The following is a 19,501-nucleotide window of genomic DNA, read 5'->3' on the forward strand; positions in this document are numbered from 1 at the left end:
TCCACTACAGCCCTCAAATACAGATGACCCTTTGTGTACCAGCCTTTCTCAACTGAGATTCCTCATCTGAACCACAGAAGAAAGAAACTGCTTTGATGGACTATTTCCTCCATCCTTCCAAGGTTTCTTCATAACTAGTACCATTCTAGATGCAGAGGCAAGAAGTAAATTCATTATATACAGTCTATGCCCTTGGAATGTAGGGCTTAATTTTCTTGAAGAATCTTGATTGAGAAAGGCTGGAACTTAATTTAAGCTGGAGTTTAATCACAAAGACATCCTTAGGAAACAAATGGTATATTTAAGCATTAAAAATATTTGCATCCAAAGGGAGGTAGGAGAAGGTTGGATTGGGAGTTTGGGATTAGCTCATGCAAACTGGTATATATAGAATACACAAGTAACAAGGATTAGCAACAAAGAACTGTAGCACAGGGAACTATATTCAGTACCCTATGATAAACCATAATGGAAAAGAATATGAATAATAACATATATATGTATAACTGAATCACTTTTTTGTACAGCAGAAATTAGCAAAACATTGTAATTCAATTATACTTCAATAAAAAATAAAATTTAAAAAATTTGAATCTTAGTAGAAGTCTTAGTAGAAATTTATCAGTAGTTTGGCTTAGCAGTCAATTGCTTATAAATGTGTTAAAGCAAGAATCTACAGGGGATCAGATTTTTCCTACCAAACATTAATAATGTATTTAAGTGAAGTTAATGTTCTCAAAATGTGTGATATGTGGACTTGTTTCATCTATCCAGTGCATACCAGAGCATGAGTTCTCAGAGTATGGGCTGGGAACATGAGGGTCTGTACAACCTTTTCAGAGACTACAAGGTCCTCCCTGTGTAAGACCAGATTTTCTTCATATTCTTTAGCCACAACCAGCATCGGAGCAGATCGAGAAAATATATCAGGTTCCAGTTGGCTGTTATTAAGCCAGACACTAAAGAAATTTGTAAAATGTGAAATTTTGCTGCTCGTCTCACCAAGTTTTTTTTTAATTGGTACTTCCATTATCTTTAAATAAAATTTTTAAAATAATTTTTTTTTCACTTTTAAGGAGGTAGCACACAGTATTCCTTTCTCCTGGCTTATATGAGCTGTGAAATAGTGTGACCTCGGTATATTTACTATGAGAAAATATTAAGAAGTATGAGAGCTTTTTTCCAGGATTGTTTATGGGGAAAATATACATTAGAACTTCTCAAAAGGATATTTACATCTACTAAAATTTTCTTATAAATTTGAAGTAGCCGAGTCAGAACGCCATGAAATAATTTCTTTTCTTACCAGATTGACTGTTCAAGTACTATTATGCTGGACAACATCGTGAGGAAAGATCCGAGTGCCGACCATGGCCAGCCACGACCACCCTCAAACAGAGCTGTCCAGTCCCCAAACTCATCAGTGCCATCGCCAGGCCTTGCAGGTGACGTGGACTTGTAAAAGTTTTACTAGTGTTTTTCAGTTTTCACTTATAATAATAATTTAAAAAGGATCGCCCTCCACCTTCCCTTTTTCTCTCGGATGATTAAAATGGATCTGTGTTTTAGGTAATCTTTGAAATTAGTGTACTTTCAAAGTGGGAAGCAAAGGTTAAGCCTCTCAACATTTTCAGTTTCAAGAGAACTTAGAGGCACCATAGCACACAGTCCTAGGAGGAAATTGCTATTTTACTTTCTCTTTTAGATAAGTTGCCTATAGTATTGTCTCTTTTTGTATAGAATCTGCCCAGAGTTAAAATGTCTCAGTAACAATCACTTTTTTTGTTGATTGCTCCTACCCTGGTTTGGTGTTTGTGTTTTAAGAATTTTGGACAGAACTACTTATTTCCTCCAAGAGAGAAGCCCTCTGACTAATGTTGCTACTCCCAGATACCTTGGCCTTATAATGTTGCTACTCCCAGAGACTTTGGCCTTAGACCAAATAAGGAAAGAAAGAGGAGAATCTCAGGCCATTCACTAGTCCCACATAATAAAGCAGTTTTAGAATTTTAAGAGAGGTACTTATTTAAAACATAAACAAACTGAAAGGAAATTGTTGACAAAAGATGGCAGAGAAACTGTTGATTATGTAGCAAGTTCATACAAATGAATAAGAAAAGCACACAGTATCACCAAAGGACCCTGCAGTGCACGTGCTCAGTCGTGTCTGACTCTTTGTGACCCAGGCACTGTGCCCACCAGGTTCCGCTGTCCATGGGATTTTCCCAGCAAGAATACTGAAGTGGATTGCCATTTCCTTCTCCATGAGTAGATTACTCCCTAAAGAGGAAATAACTCCCTAAAGTGAGGGGGCGGGAGGAAGAAAGATGCATGGTTCCATCTCAGGAGTAGTCATGAAATCAAAAGACATGATTTCTAACTATTGAATAAGCAAGATTTCAACAGTGAAAATACTCATCGGTAAGGATGTAATGGGAGAAATGCTCTGATACATTGCTGGTGGGAGTATAACTTGACACATTTCTGGAAACCATTTTAGCAGGATTACTAAAGCTAACTTTACTCAGTACTGACTCTGTGTCCAGCACAGGGCAAAGTACCTTCTACACATCGCTCCAGTGTCTTCCATTATTAGTCTCTGTGTGGATTTCTTTCTTGGACTGCTTTTATATCAGCCCAACCAACTTTTTATTGTTGTCTGAAGCTTTTGCTGACATTAGTGTCCTCACTAAGCTCCTACCCTGGTTACTCTGATGTGGAACATTCAACAGTGTTTGGGGACATTTCTGATTCTTACACCCCTAGATGCCATGTATGTAGAGATGCTACTGGCATCTAATGACTGGTAGAGGCCAAGGGGGCTGCTTGGCATCCTTACAATGCACATACAGCCCCCACATCAAAGAATTATCTGGCCCTAAATGGCGTCGCAAAGAGTCGGACACGACTGAGTGACTGAACTGAACTGAACTGAACTGAACTGTCAGTGGTGCTGAGGTTGAACAGCCCTGCTACTTCAGGGCACTGCAGCTCTGCTGGGAGTTCAGCAATTACTTTTTGTTTAATATAATTTCATTATGTGTTTCCAGTTTCAGTTGTAGTACTAAGTGAGAACATTCAATAGGAATTAAATACAGATATTCATTTTATGAATGTGTATGATTTCTTCCTCCTCAGGACCTGTTACTATGACAAGTGTCCACCCGCCAATACGTTCACCTAGTGCCTCCAGCGTTGGGAGCCGAGGAAGGTAAACTGACACAACTTACTGTCCAGTGTATAATAATTATATACGACATGTTAGTGAAATCAATTAAGGGGTTAATCAATTTTGTATCTTTATCTTTAAAGATACGAAAAGATCTGTGCATGTGTTGAAAATTAGAAAATACATTTGAGTTTAGCATACTAGCAAGGAAAAAGCAGAAATGATGTATGTGTAACACACTGCACTGTATAGGGACATGCACAAATAAAAACTTAGGGAAAACAAATAATAATTTTATACTAAAACTGGCGTTCTGACTTTTCTAAATACCACGCGTTGAATTTGCTTTAAAATAAATTAATTTACAGTTGTTGAAATTGTATTTTAATTTCCGTTACACACCACTCATACTGCTTGCAAATTTCTCATCAGTAGTGAGTCCAATTCTTTTTTTTTTTCCCTTGTTGCTCACATTTTTTTTTCCATTTATTTTTATTAGTTGGAGGCTAATTACTTTACAATATTGTAGTGGTTTTTGTATGTTTTTCCTCCATACGATTAGGAAGTAAGAATAGTGAGTCCAATTCTTACTTCCTAATCGTATGGAGGAAACATACTCTGAAGGGTAGATATTTGCATTTAAGAGAACATAGTACCTATCTGTAAAAACTTTTGTTTTTTAAAATAGCAGTTCTGATAGCTTACCTTCAGATTCCTTATCTCCAAAGGTTTAGCTTCTAGATCAGAGACCAGGCTTGATCACTCCGAGCTTTTCTGTGACAGAAGTTTTATTACAGTGAAAAAGGCCAGAGAAAGCTTCTGACATAGACATCAGAAGGGGGGTGGAGAGTGCCCCAGTCACTAGTCTTAGCAAGAAAGCTATATACTTTTTCAGTTGGTTATTAACAATAAATCAAAAGACTGACTCAAGGTTGTAAAGGTCTAACCAGACCCACTCCCACAATTTACATTTTAAGATAATGGGATTAGAACTAACAATAGAAAGAGCTTACCAGACCCACTCCCACAACATACACTTCAAGATGACAGGATTAGTCAGAAAGTTCTTAAGAAGGAGAAACATGTCCTGGAGTAGGATACACTGTTGTTATATAATTATTGGTACAGAGTTTAAAGAAAAACATACCCTTGAGCAAGATAAGTTGTTTTGTTGTGTAATCATTAGCTCTGGGCTTAAAGAAAAAAAAGTTCTAGGTGAGTGATCACACCATCTTGGTTATTAGAAACCATCTGGGTTAAGATCTTTTTTGTATAGTATTCTGTTAGTTCTAATCCTGTCATCTTAAAATGTAAATTGTGGGAGTGGGCCTGATAAGACCTTTACAACCTTGACTGTAATAACCAATTGAAAAAGTGTACAGCTCCCTTGCTAAGACTAGTGAGGACACACTGTCCTTCACCCTTCTGATGTCTGTATCAGAAGCTTTCTCTGTCCTTTTTATACTTTAATAAAACTCTACCACAAACACACACAAAAAAAGTTTTATGTGACTAAGATGCAAGAATGTAGGAAAAGGTTTGTCTTTTTCTTTTCCTCAAGAGCCCCAGACCCCTTTCTCCTTAGGACCCCAGACTTCTTACCAACCTACCTAAGAATTAACTCTCTCATACAAATGAATTATGTCCCTAGTTAATTCTCTTACTCTTTGAGCCTAGAGTTCTCTTTTTCACTGACTAGAGAAGGAAATGGGAAAGACTAAAAAAAGTGCTAATTCTAAGATGGTTCTAAGATCTGGCTGCCTAATTTTAGAACCTTAGAATATTGAAGTCAGTTTTAATTCAGGATTTATTTAAATGTATTTAAACATCTCTCCAGGTATATAATGTAACTATTTAGGTAGATTAACACATGGAACATTTTTTATACATAAATTATTTTGCATACAACAGATGCATTTCAGTTATGTATCATTTTTACTGATGTAACACAGTTATCACTGCCATGAAGATACAGCATTATTCCTATAAAGCTATTGTTATACCTCTTTTTAAGATACTTTGAGTAGCTTTCTTAGATTTTGTTTTCTTTCCTTTTTTCTTATATTTCTAGCTCTGGCTCTTCCAGCAAACCAGCAGGAGCTGATTCTACACACAAAGTCCCAGTGGTCATGTTGGAGCCAATTCGAATAAAACAAGAAAACAGTGGACCACCTGAAAATTACGATTTTCCTGTTGTAATAGTGAAACAAGAATCAGATGAAGAATCCAGGGCTCAAAATGTAATTATGATTGCAGTACTACTCCTACTTGAGGGATAAGATGAAAGGAACTTTTAAATAGATTGTAGGAAATAAAAGCTATTGTATTTAAAGGCAGGAAAAATAGTCAACTTAAAGGTTGAAAACTTTGAGGAAATCTCTCAGTAGATCAAAACAAGAGGCTTATTAAATGAGGAGGTTGGGTATTTGAAAGAGAGAATAAACTACATGGAAGGTAATTGTCAAAGCAATACTACATGGAAACTTCCTATAACTGAAGGGCAGTTCTAGTGAGTAGTGAAAGTTGCTCAGTCGTGTCCAACTCTTTGCGAAAGCTGCTCAGTTGTGTCCAGTTCTTTGCTACCTGAGATTCTCCAGGCCAGAATACTGGAGTGGGTAGCTGTTCCCTTCCCCAGGGGATCTTCCCAACTCAGGGATTGAACGAGGATCTCCTGCCTTGCAGGCGGATTCTTTACCAACTATCAGGGAAGCCCATGAGCATCTGGGAAGGCATGAGCATCTGAGTTGTAAGGGCCTACCAAGTACCAAAACAAGTAAATGAAAAAAAAAAATGCAAGTCATATGTACCATCATCAATTTTAGAATGCCAGTATTCTAAACAGATTCTAAAAGCCTCCAGAGGAGAAAAACACCTTACATAATGTGGATCAGACATTTTAATGTCACCAAGTCCTCCACACAGACTCGCAAAGCTGGAAACGAATAGAGAAATATCAAAATTGTGAAGAAAGATATTTTTTAGGGAGGATTCTGTACCCATTCAAATGATTATGTATAAAGATGAAATAAACATTTTTAGACATGCATGCAGATTCTCAAAAGTTTAATTGCATGTACTCATTCTGAGGAAGATATTTGAAAATATGCTTCATCGAAAATGAAGTAAACCCAGAAAGAGGAAGACATAGAATCCCAGAAATAGGATCTAACACAGAAGAGAGGCAAAGAAAAGGGTAGTTAGTCCCCAGTTTAACAGCTCCACTTGTATACCCTGTAGGGGGACAGAAGACTCCATTAGGGATGTGTGAAGGGGGAGAAAAAAACTTTGACAGTATGGAGAAGCATTTGATAACCCTGTTGGAGATTGTGAGAATAACTTAGAGTTGGATATCTAGAAAAAGAAGCAAATGGATTAAATTTTAGAGAAAGGTAATTGACAGTGACAGATTTTATTTTCTGGGGCTCCAAAATGACTGCAAACGGTGACTGCAACCACAAAATTAAAAGACAGTTGCTCCTTGGAACTAAAGCTATGACAAACCTAGACAGTGTATTAAAAAGCAGAGACATCACTTTGCTGACAAAGGTCTGCATAGTCAAAGCTGGGGTTTTTCCAGTAGTCATGTATGGATGTGAGAGTTGGACCACAAAGAAGGCTGAGTGCCAAAGAATTGGTGCTTTTGAACTGTGGTGTTGGAGAAGACTCTTGAGACACAGGAGATCAAACCAGTTGATCCTAAAGGAGATCAACCCTGAATATTCATTGGAAGGACTGATGCTTAAGCTGAAGCTCCAGTACTTTGGCCACCTGAAGCAAAGAGCTGACTCATTGGAAAAGACCCTGATGCTGAGAAAGATTGAGGGCAGGAGGAAAAGCAGATGACAGAGGATGAGATGGTTGGATGGCATCACCAACTCAATGGAAATGAGTTTGAGCAAGCTCTGGGAGATAGTGAAGGACAGGAAAGCCTGGTGTGCTGCCGTTCATGGGGTCACAAAGAGTTGGACATGACTTAACTGACCAACAACAATTATTGACTCATAGTCAAAAACAAAAAGTTAGACAAAAGAGGAAATGATCATAGTACATACTGTGGTTATGCAATGAACAGTAGTCATAATGATATAAATAAACACTGAAATACAAATTTAAACAAGAACTAGATATAATCAAAATATAACCTGAACATGCATTTGACCAAAAATTGATTTTTCAGGATACTTAACCAGTACAGCAGTGATACTGACCAGTTAGAATAAATGCTGGCTATAACAGTTATACTTGCCCCTGCCAACTAAAAAGAAATCAGTGCTTAATAAAACTATGTTAAGAAGATGGCATAAATGTTGTGTTAAGTATAAGGAGGGTATGGAGAGTCAGGAAGGAAAATCTAATCTTGCATAGTATGAAAAATACATACATGTGTAATAAAATAGAAAATCTTTAAAATTTAAATCTGGAAAATTACAGTATAAACATACTCTTTAGAAATATAGAACTAACTAGCATAGGAAAAAGCTAAATAATTTGAAAATAATTATCTCCAAAGAATGATATTAGAATAACCATGCCTTTAACTGAACCTACATTTTATTACTTAAGAATTTATTTTAACATTTAAAGGAAATAACAGATTTAGTTCTTAATTTTAAATTTTCACCATTCTAGGCTCCAACATAAAATTTAGGTTCACCTTAAAGTTATTAATGGCACTTGGAGAGGTGAAATTACCAATGAGAATTAAAGCAGTATACCTTTCTAAGAATGATTTAAAAAAAAAAAATCTACAGTAGGAATGTTTTGTGTTTGGGTATAATTTGAATTAACGTCTCCAGTAAAATGTATTTACAGTTTACATGGTTGACTTCTACACTAACCACCTATTCCCCCACTTCTGAAGCCGTCGAAAAGATTTTTCCTGTATTATCCCACACCCCCGTACTGCTGCTGATCTTCCATTTGGAAGATGTTTTTCAGGAGAGGTCCATGTTTTCTTTACCGTTAGGGCCAGTTAGCAGTAAGCACACTCTGCTCTCCTGCAGATTCATGGACGCCTTTGAAATAACCAGGTGCTCATGAGTAAGCAAATTAAATCCAGAATTGCGGTAGTGCTGATAAAGAATGGCAGATAAGAAATCCATATACATAGTTAACTCTTTCCATTGCAGACCAACTATCCAAGAAGCATACTCACCTCCCTGCTTCTAAATAGCAGTCAGAGCGCTGCGTCTGAGGAGTCTGTGTTGAGATCAGATGCCCCTGACAGCACAGGAGATCAACCTGGACTTCACCAGGAAAACTCCTCAAATGGAAAGTCTGAGTGGCTAGATGCCTCCCAGAAGTCTCCCCTTCATGTTGGGGAGACGAGGAAAGAGGATGACCCCAATGAGGACTGGTGTGCAGTTTGTCAGAATGGAGGGGAACTCCTGTGCTGTGAGAAGTGTCCCAAAGTATTCCATCTCTCTTGTCACGTGCCCACACTGGCAAATTTTCCAAGGTAAGATGGCACTTGCTTCCCTTGCTTACAATCTTTCACTATATATAATAACAGCAATGACATTTGATGATCCTGTAACACAAAGCCTTTTTTTTAAAACACAAAACCTTTGTAAAAATTTAAATAGAAATCCACTTGGCATAAATGTATATGCGAAAATGTTCAGCATAGGGTTTTCCATACCCTGTCTCCCATTTCCTTTGCTTCTCTCATCTCTCAAAAACCTAGTCTGTTATGTCAAGGAAAAAAAACATAGCTGGCCTTTTAAATTATCACAAGGGAATTACATGAAGAACAATGGTTCTTATGCACAACTTTCGTAATTTAGTGCATCTTATTTGCCAGGCATTTGAGTTTTATTATTTATAAACATCTTCAGTAAATTCTTAGACCTTATGAGATGATAATAATAGAGAACAACCATTGTATAATTTCAAACTTTAAAGTTACAAGAATAGTACCAAGAGTGTTTCTTTTTCTTTAATCATTTGGGGGAAAATGCCATTTGTGCCTCACATCAGCCATAGATTAATGTGTGTGTTTTATTTGTTTTCTTTTGTGTGTATGTTTCATGCCCCCTTCACTGGACTAACACCCCTTAGGCCCATGAACTGTATTTCTGTTGGTAAGCTCTCAGCATGGTGCCATGTACATAGGCGATAGGTGGTAAATCCTCAATGATTTAACAGTTACGCCAAGTAAATAATTCTGCATTACAGATGGCACGGAGCAGGGTGGGAAAGGGAGGTGGTGAGGAGAGGAGTGATGCAGCAGGAACTCAGTCAGATACTTCCTCCCCCAACAGTGGAGAGTGGATCTGCACTTTCTGCCGAGACTTATCTAAACCCGAAGTTGAATATGATTGTGATGCTCCCATTCACAACTCAGAAAAAAGGAAAACTGAAGGCCTTGTCAGACTAACACCAATAGATAAAAGGGTAAGTTTCCAGCCTAAACTGTTAAACTTAGTTGTTTTGGTTAGATGCCCCATCATTGTAATGCAGCTGTGCCGTCATCAAAGAAGTGTATTATCAATTTAGTACTTTTCTTCCACAGGATACAAAAATCTTAAATAATGGCAGATTATAACTTTTTAATGAAATAAAATAGCAATGTGTTATATATACATTTCCTAGAAGCTTAAAATATAGTAATTGAACACGGTAGACTGTATATCCTTTATGTGGTCTGGACTTTTAAATTTAGCCAACCTTTAATAAATTTCAGTTTTATTTTCTACTACAGATATGTTTTCTTCCTTGGAATTTGTTCAGAATTGGCAGCAAAGAGATGGGTTTTTCTATTTACTCTTCCTAGAAATAACTCATTCTTTCACCCAGTGGTACTGGATTTATACCTTAAAGCCAGCTAATGTATTTAACCTTACTTATTACTAAAGAAGCTCCTTTGCTAAATTATTAAGTAGAACAGTCAGTATGAAAGTTGTCATGCAAGAGAGGGCTGAAACATGCAGTATCGCTGAGATACGGTGGTTACTGAGGTAGACTTGTAAGCAGAGAAATAGCAGAGTGCATGATGGAAACCTCTGCATTCAGAGAGGGACCTTAGGACCCAACACCCCATGGATAGAGATCCACCTCTGGATCGCTTAACACCTAGATGATGTTCTTTTATTGACTATGAGTCATTTTATTGACTATTAGTAATTCAGTATAAAAATTGCAGAGATAAGTGGAAATTTGATTTTTAAAAACTTCAGATAGGTTTCTAGTGATACTGTGTATTCATCTGGTTTTAATTTTCATTCTGGTACTTTTAGACCTATTAATATTGCTACTAAAAATTAGTTGTGACTTCATTATTTCTTATTTATTTATTTATGCTTAGAAGTGCGAACGCCTACTTTTATTTCTTTACTGCCATGAAATGAGCCTGGCTTTTCAAGACCCAGTTCCTCTGACCGTAAGTATTAATGGTGCATTAAAGTATTAAAATGCATTTTTGTACAGTGGGATGATTTTTCTGAAACTTGATTTATGAGAATCTAGTTTCTGTACCATATTTCAACAGTAAATTTCTTACATTAATCAAAATCTTAAAACTTACTGCATTGTTGTTGTTTAGTCACTCCTCTTGCTCTTCTGCCCATGGGATTCCTCCGACAAGAATACTGGAGTGGGTTGCCATTTCCTTCTCCAGGGGATCGTCCCGACCAAGGGATCAACAACGCGTCTCCTGTATTGGCAGGCAGATTCTTTACCACTGAGCCACCTTGGAAGCCCCATTAATACATACTGAATGCTTTAATCTTGACTACATTTTAATGTTAACTAACTGCCCCAAAACTTCTGTTCTTTTTTCATGTATTCTTTCTTCTCATGTATTTTACTTACTATTCTCTGGGATGATTTATATCAATTATTTCTCTCAGGAGTTTTAGGTATCTATATCCTAAAGCTATTGGGAAAGAAACTTTCCATTTCAGGTAAAGACACCCCCGTGCCCCCCCTCCCATCTCTGTACACATTTTGATTTATAGGTGCAGACTTCAAGTAATCAGTTCAGTTCACTCATGTCCGACTCTTTGCGGCCCCATGAACCGCAGCACGCCAGGCCTCCCTGTCCATCAACTGCCGGAGTCTACCCAGACCCATGTCCATTGAGTCAGTGATGCCATCCAACCATTTCATCCTCTGTCATCCCCTTCTCCTCCTGCCCTCAATCTTTCCCTACATCAGGGTCTTTTCAATTGAGTCAGCTCTTCGCATCAGGTGGCCAAAATATTGGAATTTCAGCTTCAACATCAGTCCTTCCAATGAACACCCAGGACTGATCTCCTTTAGGATGGACTGGTTGGATCTCCTTGCAGTCCAAGGGACTCTCAAGAGTCTTCTCCAACACCATAGTTCAAAAGCATCAATTCTTCAGCGCTAACCTTTCTTTATAGTCCAACCCTAACATCTGTACATGACCACTGGAAAAACCATAGCCTTGACTAAACAGACCTTTGTAGGCAAAGTAATGTCTCTGCTTTTTAATATGCTCTCTAGTTTGATCATAACTTTCCTTCCAAGGAGTAAGCATCTTTTAATTTCATGGCTGCAATCACCATTTACATTGATTTTGGAGCCCCAAAAAATAAAGTCAGCTGCTGTTTCCACTGTTTCTCCATCTATTTGCCATGAAGTGATGGGACCGGATACCATGATCTTAGTTTTCTGAACGCTGAGCTTTAAGCCAACATTTTCACTCTCCTCTTTAACTTTCATCAAGAGGCTTTTTAGTTCATCTTCACTTTCTGCCGTAGGGGTGGTGTTATCTGCATATCTGAGGTTATTGATATTTCTCCTGGCAATCTTGATTCCAGCTTGTGCTTCCTCCAGCCCAGCATGTCTCATGATGTACTCTGCATATAAGTTAAATAAGCAGGGTGACAATATACAGCCTTGACGGACTCCTTTCCCGATTTGGAACCAGTCTATTTTTCCATGTCCAGTTCTAACTATTGCTTCCTGACCTGCATACAGGTTTCTCAAGAGGCAGGTCAGGTGGTCTGGTATTCCCATCTCTTTCAGAGTTTTCCACAGTTTATTGTGATCCACACAGTCAAAGGCTTTGGCGTAGTCAATAAAGCAGAAATAGATGTTTTTCTGGAACTCTCTTGCTTTTTTGATGATCCAGCGGATATTGGCAATTTGATCTCCGGTTCCTCTGCCTTTTGTAAAACCAGCTTGAACATCTGGAAGTTCACGGTTCACGTATTGCTGAAGCCTGGCTTGGAGAGTTTTGAGCATTACTTTACTAGTGTGTGAGATGAGCGCAATTGTGTGGTAGTTTGAGCATTCTTTGGGATTGCCTTTCTTTGGGACTGGAATGAAAACTGATATTTTCCAGTCCTGTGGCCACTACTACTGAGTTTTCCAAATTTGCTGGCATATTGAGTGCAGCACTTTCACAGCATCATCTTTCAGGATTTGAAATAGCTCAACTGGGATTCCATCATATCCGCTAGCTTTGTTCGTAGTGATGCTTTCTAAAGCCCACCTGACTTCACATTCCAGGATGTCTGGCTCTAGGTGAGTGATCACACCATCATGATTATCTGGGTCATGAAGATCTTTTTTGTACAGTTCTTGTGTGTATTCTTGCCACCTCTTCTTAATATCTTCTGGTTCTGTTAGGTCCATACCATTTCTGTCCTTTATCGAGCCCATCTTTGCATGAAATGTTCCCTTGGTATCTCTAATCTCCTTGAAGAGATGTCTAGTCTTTCCCATTCTATTGTTTTCCTCTATTTCTTTGCACTGATCTCTGAGGAAGGCTTTCTTATCTCTCTCTGCTGTTCTTTGGAACTCTGCATTCAAATGGGTATATCTTAAGAAGTAGACATTAGCAATAGAGGAAGAGCTGTGTATGTTTACCACTGACTTCAAAAGCTTCATATTTCAAGTTAGATGTGACTTTAGTACATTATGGGCTTCCCTAGTGACTCAGCTGGTAAAGAATCCACCTGCATTGTGAGAGACCTGGGTTTGATCCCTGGGTTAGGAAGAGCCCCTGGAGAAGAGAAGGCTACCCACTCCAGTATTCTGGCCTGGAGAATTTCATGGACTGTGTAGTTCACGGGGCTGCAAAGAGTCAGACACCACTTTGCAAGCTTCAGTTTCACTTAGTGCATTATTGTAGAGTGCTGGAAAGAACCTGCTACTCAAAATGCGTTCTATTCTCTGACATCTGAATTTCCTTTAAAAAGCTAATAGATTTGTTAAAAAAAATTTTTAATTGAGCAACATTAGAAAATTAGACAAATAACTACACTGAGCTGAGAAGCAGTGAACTTCTTTCCTTGTAAACAAGTTTTGAGAAGTTAAGATCGGATAAAGAAATGCAGTTGACCCTTAAAACAACACAGAGGTTGAGGGTACCAGCTTTCTGCACAGTGGAGTCTTCATGTGACTTTACAGTCAGCCTGCAGCATCAATCACAGATTTTGTAGTACTGCTGTATGAATTTCATGGAAAAAAATCTGTGTATAAGTGTACCTGCACAGTTCGAGGGTCCACTATAAATAGTCTTTAGGGGGGAAGGCCCTTTGTGCCCAAAAGAAGCAGGGCAAAAATATGCCAATAAGAAGTTAATTCACTTAAAAATGTGACCTGGAATTTGGTGCTTTTTCTAATGTTGACCTACTGTTACATTTGGCATGAATAATAGAAGCAGCAAAATAGGCCCCCTTAATATGTATTATCTCATTTCATCTTTACAAAATGCTATGAGAATAGTAGAATTATTTCTGTTTGAAACTTGAAGAAACAGGTTCAATGAAATGACTGAACCCAGTAACTTACCCAGGAGAGTGTTATTGAGTAGCAGAACTGTGGTTCAAACCCAGATTCAGAGCCCACTTGCTATAACATATGCAGCAAAAACATGTCAAATCTTACCTGAAGTAATACTTTTTCTAATGATTGCTTTTTTATTTAATAATGAAAAAGGAGAATAGTAAGAGGGAAAATGTAGTAGGCTTTTTTCATTAAAAATAACTGATGAAAATTTTTGATAAAAGTGACACAAAACATTTACCAATGTTTGGAAGCATGTAAGTGCTTGCAAATTTTGCTGAATATATTTCCTTATCAGTGACAAAACAGAACTGAGAAAAGCAGTAAGGACAATCTGAATTATATACTACTACCTATAAAATTTATATGGGACCAGGTAGAATTTATTTATTATAGCATCACATTTCTTTTGAAAGGTGCCTGATTATTACAAAATAATTAAAAATCCAATGGACTTGTCAACCATCAAGAAAAGACTACAAGAAGATTATTGCATGTATACAAAGCCTGAAGATTTTGTAGCTGATTTTAGATTGATCTTTCAAAACTGTGCTGAATTCAATGAGGTGAGAAGGGGAGAAAAATAGCAATGTGAAAGTAATGTTAAACCAAACACCTTACCAACAAATGAGGAGATGAAGATATTTATCTGTGGTAGCATAAATTTTCAGAAGTTTGAGTCTATGTCAGGGAATGAAAGAGGTCATTAGGAAAACGTTATCCACATGTATAGTCAAAGGCTTATTATATGGTGAGTGGGAATGCAAATTACAGTCGACAACTTAAAAACAGTTTAGAAAATATCTTTATCTAACCCAGAAGCATGCTTTGTCATTCTCACCTTTATTTCTTGAAATATGGCATTTCCAGACTCTAGTCTTTGTGATATTGAAATATTAAGAATGTGATTTAAATAATTCTCAATTAAGAATTTTCTCAAAAACTTTATCATCTAAATGACGTAAAGCTTTTTGATGATAGTTTGTCCTTTGTATCAGTTACTCATTCCAAAGGTAGATATTTTATTTGTTCTAAAAAATACCTGTTATTGGATTCTGATTACAGCATCTCTTTGATATCTTTTTGGTAATCTAGATAAGTCAACACCTTTATTTACTTCTTATCTGCTCTTCTCTAGACTTTGTCTTGCCCCAGACTATTATTTACTTTACATCAAAGCTATAGGTAAACATTTCTTGTAAAACAATCCACTGATATTCATAATCTTCAGGTAAAAGGGAGAAAAATGTAAGAAATCTACTATTATTGACTAAACATTTTTTTATTTCATATTTTTATTTTTATTCAACAGCCTGATTCAGAAGTGGCCAATGCTGGTATAAAACTTGAAAGCTATTTTGAAGAACTTCTGAAGAATCTTTATCCAGAAAAAAGGTTTCCTAAACTAGAATTCAGAAATGACTCAGAAGATAATAAATTTAGTGATGACTCAGATGATGACTTTGTACAGCCCCGGAAGAAACGCCTCAAGAGCATAGAGGAACGCCAGTTGCTTAAATAAGCACACTGGCCTGAGCTGGTTTTTAGATTTTTGTTTGTTTTCGAAAAACATTTTGCCACTAATTTAACATCAGTACCAAGAAGACTTTGTGACCATCTTAAGTTTTCAATGTTTACTAGACTCTGATTTCCTTAATAACCCATTTCTTTTAACCTTCTTATTAAGAAAGAAAGGAAAAGAGGGAGGAAGGAAGGAGAAAGGAAGAAAGAAGCATCAACAACAAAATAAGACATTCTTCCCACTTCCTGGATTTCAAACAGCAGTCCTGAGTAACAGCTACTATAGAAAAGGACTTTGTATGAACTCTAAGTTGAAGTTTTAATGTGGTCTGGATGTGTGCGTTAATCCATTTTTAGAAAATACCACTACTCAATTATGGACCAACGAGTTAGGTGTACTGCACATCAGTACAGTGCTCCATGAATGTCAGTGGTAATAAGAGTTCTATCCTAGAATGCCCACCGGCGCACCGAGAAGGTAGACTAGATGCTGTTTAAGAAGGTGCCTAATAGTATATCGTGTAAGATGGCAACTGTATTAAAGAAAAAGGAAAACAAATGTTTGATTTTTTTTTGTTTGTTTTTTTCTTGTCTGTAGAGGTGTTTGATATAGCAGGTTTTCAAGGCCATTTTTCATACATTTCTAAAACCTCCCTTCCACCGGGGAAGGAAGTAAGTATACTTGTTTGGTTTTGCTGTGTGTCTGTGTGTGGACTGGTGTTTGCATTTTAACTGTGCAGATGATCCTTTTATAACAAGATTCATTGTCTGCAGTATGGCTTTTAGTGGAGCCATCCAGAATATGAAAATACAGCAGTGTGTGCCATATTTGATGTAAAGATTCTTCAACTTATACCCTTTGGGGCATTAAATACAAATTCCCCTGAAAGGGACCAGGTTTTGTGGTTTTCATCTGTCTTTATAAATTGGAATGAAAGTCTTTTGTGGAATTTAGAAGCAGGCAGTTAGAGGGAATTATAGTGAAATTTAAATTTTTTCTAAAGCATCTATTTTTCAGAATCGGAACCTCAAATTGATTGTTTCTGACTTAATCTGGGCTTCATTTTCATTCTCTTGATTGAGAGAGAGAGAAGACCTGCCTTCTGAGGGCAAGCATATTCTTAATGGGTCAGCCTTGGCTAGTTTAATTGACTTTCATGTATTCCTTTTACTTGTTGTTCAGTATCAAGGAAGGTAACTAGATTAAGATAGAAGAAAATTGTTGTGCCATTTCCTAATCTAACATTTGACAGAATACATGAAATTTTTTAGTTTGCCGAAGTAAACCTTTATTTATAAAACATCAATTGGCTGAGGAAATTTTCCTCTTAGGCCAGTAGAATAAAAATATAGCTGACTTGACAGAATTTTATCCTTCGGATGGTGTCAGGTCCCATGAATTAAACCTAGAGGACTTACTTTTATCCACATGGTATTATTTCTTCAAATGGATAATTTGAAAATGCCCTGTGGCTAAGTCATTGGGTTTTCAGGTACTGCTGAAGATAAAATGAGAAAATACTGATAGTTTATTGGCAAGAGCATCTCACTTTGTGTAGACTTCAGTTTAGTCCATATGTCAATTATGTATTAAAGGTTAAGAAACCGTAATTCACTTTTCCAAATAGGTGTTTCAGGCAAGTTGTTGTTGTATGGTTTTGAGTATGTATTTGGCATTTATTCTCCAAAGACAGACAGATTTTGGTAACAGTGCGTTTACCACTTGATTGTCGTCTTTGTTCCAGCATCTTTAGCATAGCAGCCATGGAGCTTTTGCTAATCAGTTGATTGTTTTTATGTTAGAATAGTTCCTTAGGACATTTTCTTCTTCCACATTTGTCTCCTTAGTTAAAGGGGGCCACTGCAGATAAATTTTGAGGATGATCACAAAGGGAAGTAGCACTTAAGAGTGAAAAATTATAATTTCCTAAATGCATCTGAGCCAGAATGTCTACTGATGTACCCAGAACTTTCACTGCCATATTCAGTGCCATATGAATCTTTTAAAACAATATTTTTCTTTCACCTTTATATACACACACACACACACACACACACACACACATATATTGCTGAATGAAAGGCACTTGACAACTACATATATTAAAGAGTTTCTCTCTCCAAAAGCATTTTCTTGATAGTCTTTAAAGTCCTGTGACCTTATTAACAGGTGCCTATGTGTCCAGGTGGATCCCAGCAGATCCCAGCAAAGTAGTCCTTAAATTATATATAATAGAAATAAGCTATCAGAAGAGCCTGACTATACCTCATGCCCATTTGGAGAGCATTCCTTTCAAAAGGTCAGTGCAACTCAAGCAACCTTGACCTAAACTTTCAAAACTCCAGTTTTTACCTCTGATCAAAAACTCCTGGAGATTGCCGTCTAGATTTAGAACCAAGAGCCTCATGTTATATCTGCAGGACTCCCAGGCTGAAGGGGGATCACATGATGAGCAGGCCATGTGGCAGCTAGAACTGACTCAGTCCAGCTCACCAAAAGTTTTCCCAGGTGCCAAGCATCTGATCTTTCCCATCAATAAGAAAACCCAATACACAGTCAGTGACTAACAAGGATAATGTATATCATATTAAATTCCAAATACTATCTGGCAATACAGTTATCCTGTCCTTTGAATTAACAGGCCCTGCTTTTCTTTTCTGAATTGAAGGGTAGGAAATTGGAAGGTCCTAAAAGAAAAATGTCCTCTTTTGGTAGCTTTACTTTCTTTTCCAAGCTAAAGAATTGGCTCCACATTTTACTACTACACAGTAGTGTAGACATAACACAATTTAGGACTACTTTCAAAAAGATTCATTCCACAGTCGAAAGGGTGAGTATATGAATTTGCCTTTCAGTTTTCTCTTGCTGTTAACACTGCTTAAACTTTTAAATTTAGGTTCCATGGAGAGACTAGTTAGACAATGAAAGGAGGAACTAACTCCTTTTGGTCTACAGATAAACGCGAATCCCAGCAGTAGGTTGCTTCACGAGAGCAAAAGGTTTTTAAATTTAAATAGAAGATGTACTTATTTTCTTTTCTTATTTTTCTTTTCATCTGTATCTGTTATGAATGAGAGAAACAGTGATCTGATTGACCATTAAAATTATGGACATAACCATGAGTTCAACCATCTAATTGCTTGTTGAAATAGAAAGTGAAAGTCGCTCAATCCGTGTCCAACTCTTTGCGACCCCATGGATTATACAGTCCATGGAATTCTCCAGGCCAGAATACTGGAGTGGGTAGCCTTTCCCTTCTCCAGGGGATCTTTAGAAGCCCTCCTTTAAAATAACCATGCACATATGTGTTTTTTTAAATTTTTTATAATATCATGTAAGTTAAGAATTCATGTCTCTTTATGTATATTATCCCGTCATCTTGGATGTGAATTAACTAAAATTCACATATTGGTGGTTCATGTTCTTGAAAGAGAATAATGCTGGCCAATCAGATCACAGTTTCTCTCCCCATGAAGGTTTTGCTTGTGAAGGATATCTGAGGCAGTAGTCTTTGTTGTTGTTTTTAATTTGGGAGAGTCAACTGGTGCTTTGATTTTAATAAAAATCAGCTTTGATGAATTTTTACTGTGAATATTTTACCACGACAAGGAATTTTTAATGGAAAAGTTACTCTTTGTCATTCAGTAGAACATTAACTAGTGTGGGTCTCCTTTGTGTCCTTTGTATGTTCCTCTATAAAATTGGTCTATTTAGGGATGAGCTGTGCATGCTGAGTCACTTCAGTCATACCCAACTCTTTGCAACCCTATGGACCATAGCTACTAGTCCATAAATAATAGGAAGACTTTTAAACAAGCAAAAACAAAACTCTAACATAGGGATTTCACCAACTTTAAAAGATAAGCAAAAAATTAATTTGGCAAACAGGAAGAGGAGGGTGTCAGTGAGCCATTAAGGGCCATGCTTTGGCAATGATGCTGGTTCTCTAATCCAGTTGTTTAAAGCATTTACTGGTGAGGGTGTAAAGAAAACTCAAGACACAATAAGTCCCAAATAAAGGCATTGACATTCATATTACAGGAGGATTT

The 19,501-nt window shown here is 37.1% G+C and overlaps 1 protein-coding gene across 2 annotated transcripts in view; it reads left to right on the plus strand.

Moving 5' to 3' along the window:
• Positions 1 to 16,010, plus strand: part of TRIM24 (tripartite motif containing 24) — a 107,469-nt gene extending 91,459 nt beyond the window's left edge. For both annotated transcript variants that reach the window (XM_061165885.1, XM_061165886.1), the window contains exons 12-19: positions 1,310 to 1,445; positions 3,139 to 3,211; positions 5,241 to 5,409; positions 8,299 to 8,627; positions 9,433 to 9,565; positions 10,476 to 10,550; positions 14,347 to 14,496; positions 15,243 to 16,010. In XM_061165885.1, the coding sequence (XP_061021868.1) occupies positions 1,310 to 1,445; positions 3,139 to 3,211; positions 5,241 to 5,409; positions 8,299 to 8,627; positions 9,433 to 9,565; positions 10,476 to 10,550; positions 14,347 to 14,496; positions 15,243 to 15,452 (1,275 nt within the window). In that variant the 3' untranslated portion in view covers positions 15,453 to 16,010. The remainder of the gene's footprint in view (positions 1 to 1,309; positions 1,446 to 3,138; positions 3,212 to 5,240; positions 5,410 to 8,298; positions 8,628 to 9,432; positions 9,566 to 10,475; positions 10,551 to 14,346; positions 14,497 to 15,242) is intronic.
• Positions 16,011 to 19,501: the final 3,491 nt, after the last annotated feature.

This window comes from Dama dama, chromosome 18 (genome assembly GCF_033118175.1).
Source record: "Dama dama isolate Ldn47 chromosome 18, ASM3311817v1, whole genome shotgun sequence".
Classification (NCBI taxonomy): Eukaryota; Metazoa; Chordata; class Mammalia; order Artiodactyla; family Cervidae; genus Dama; species Dama dama.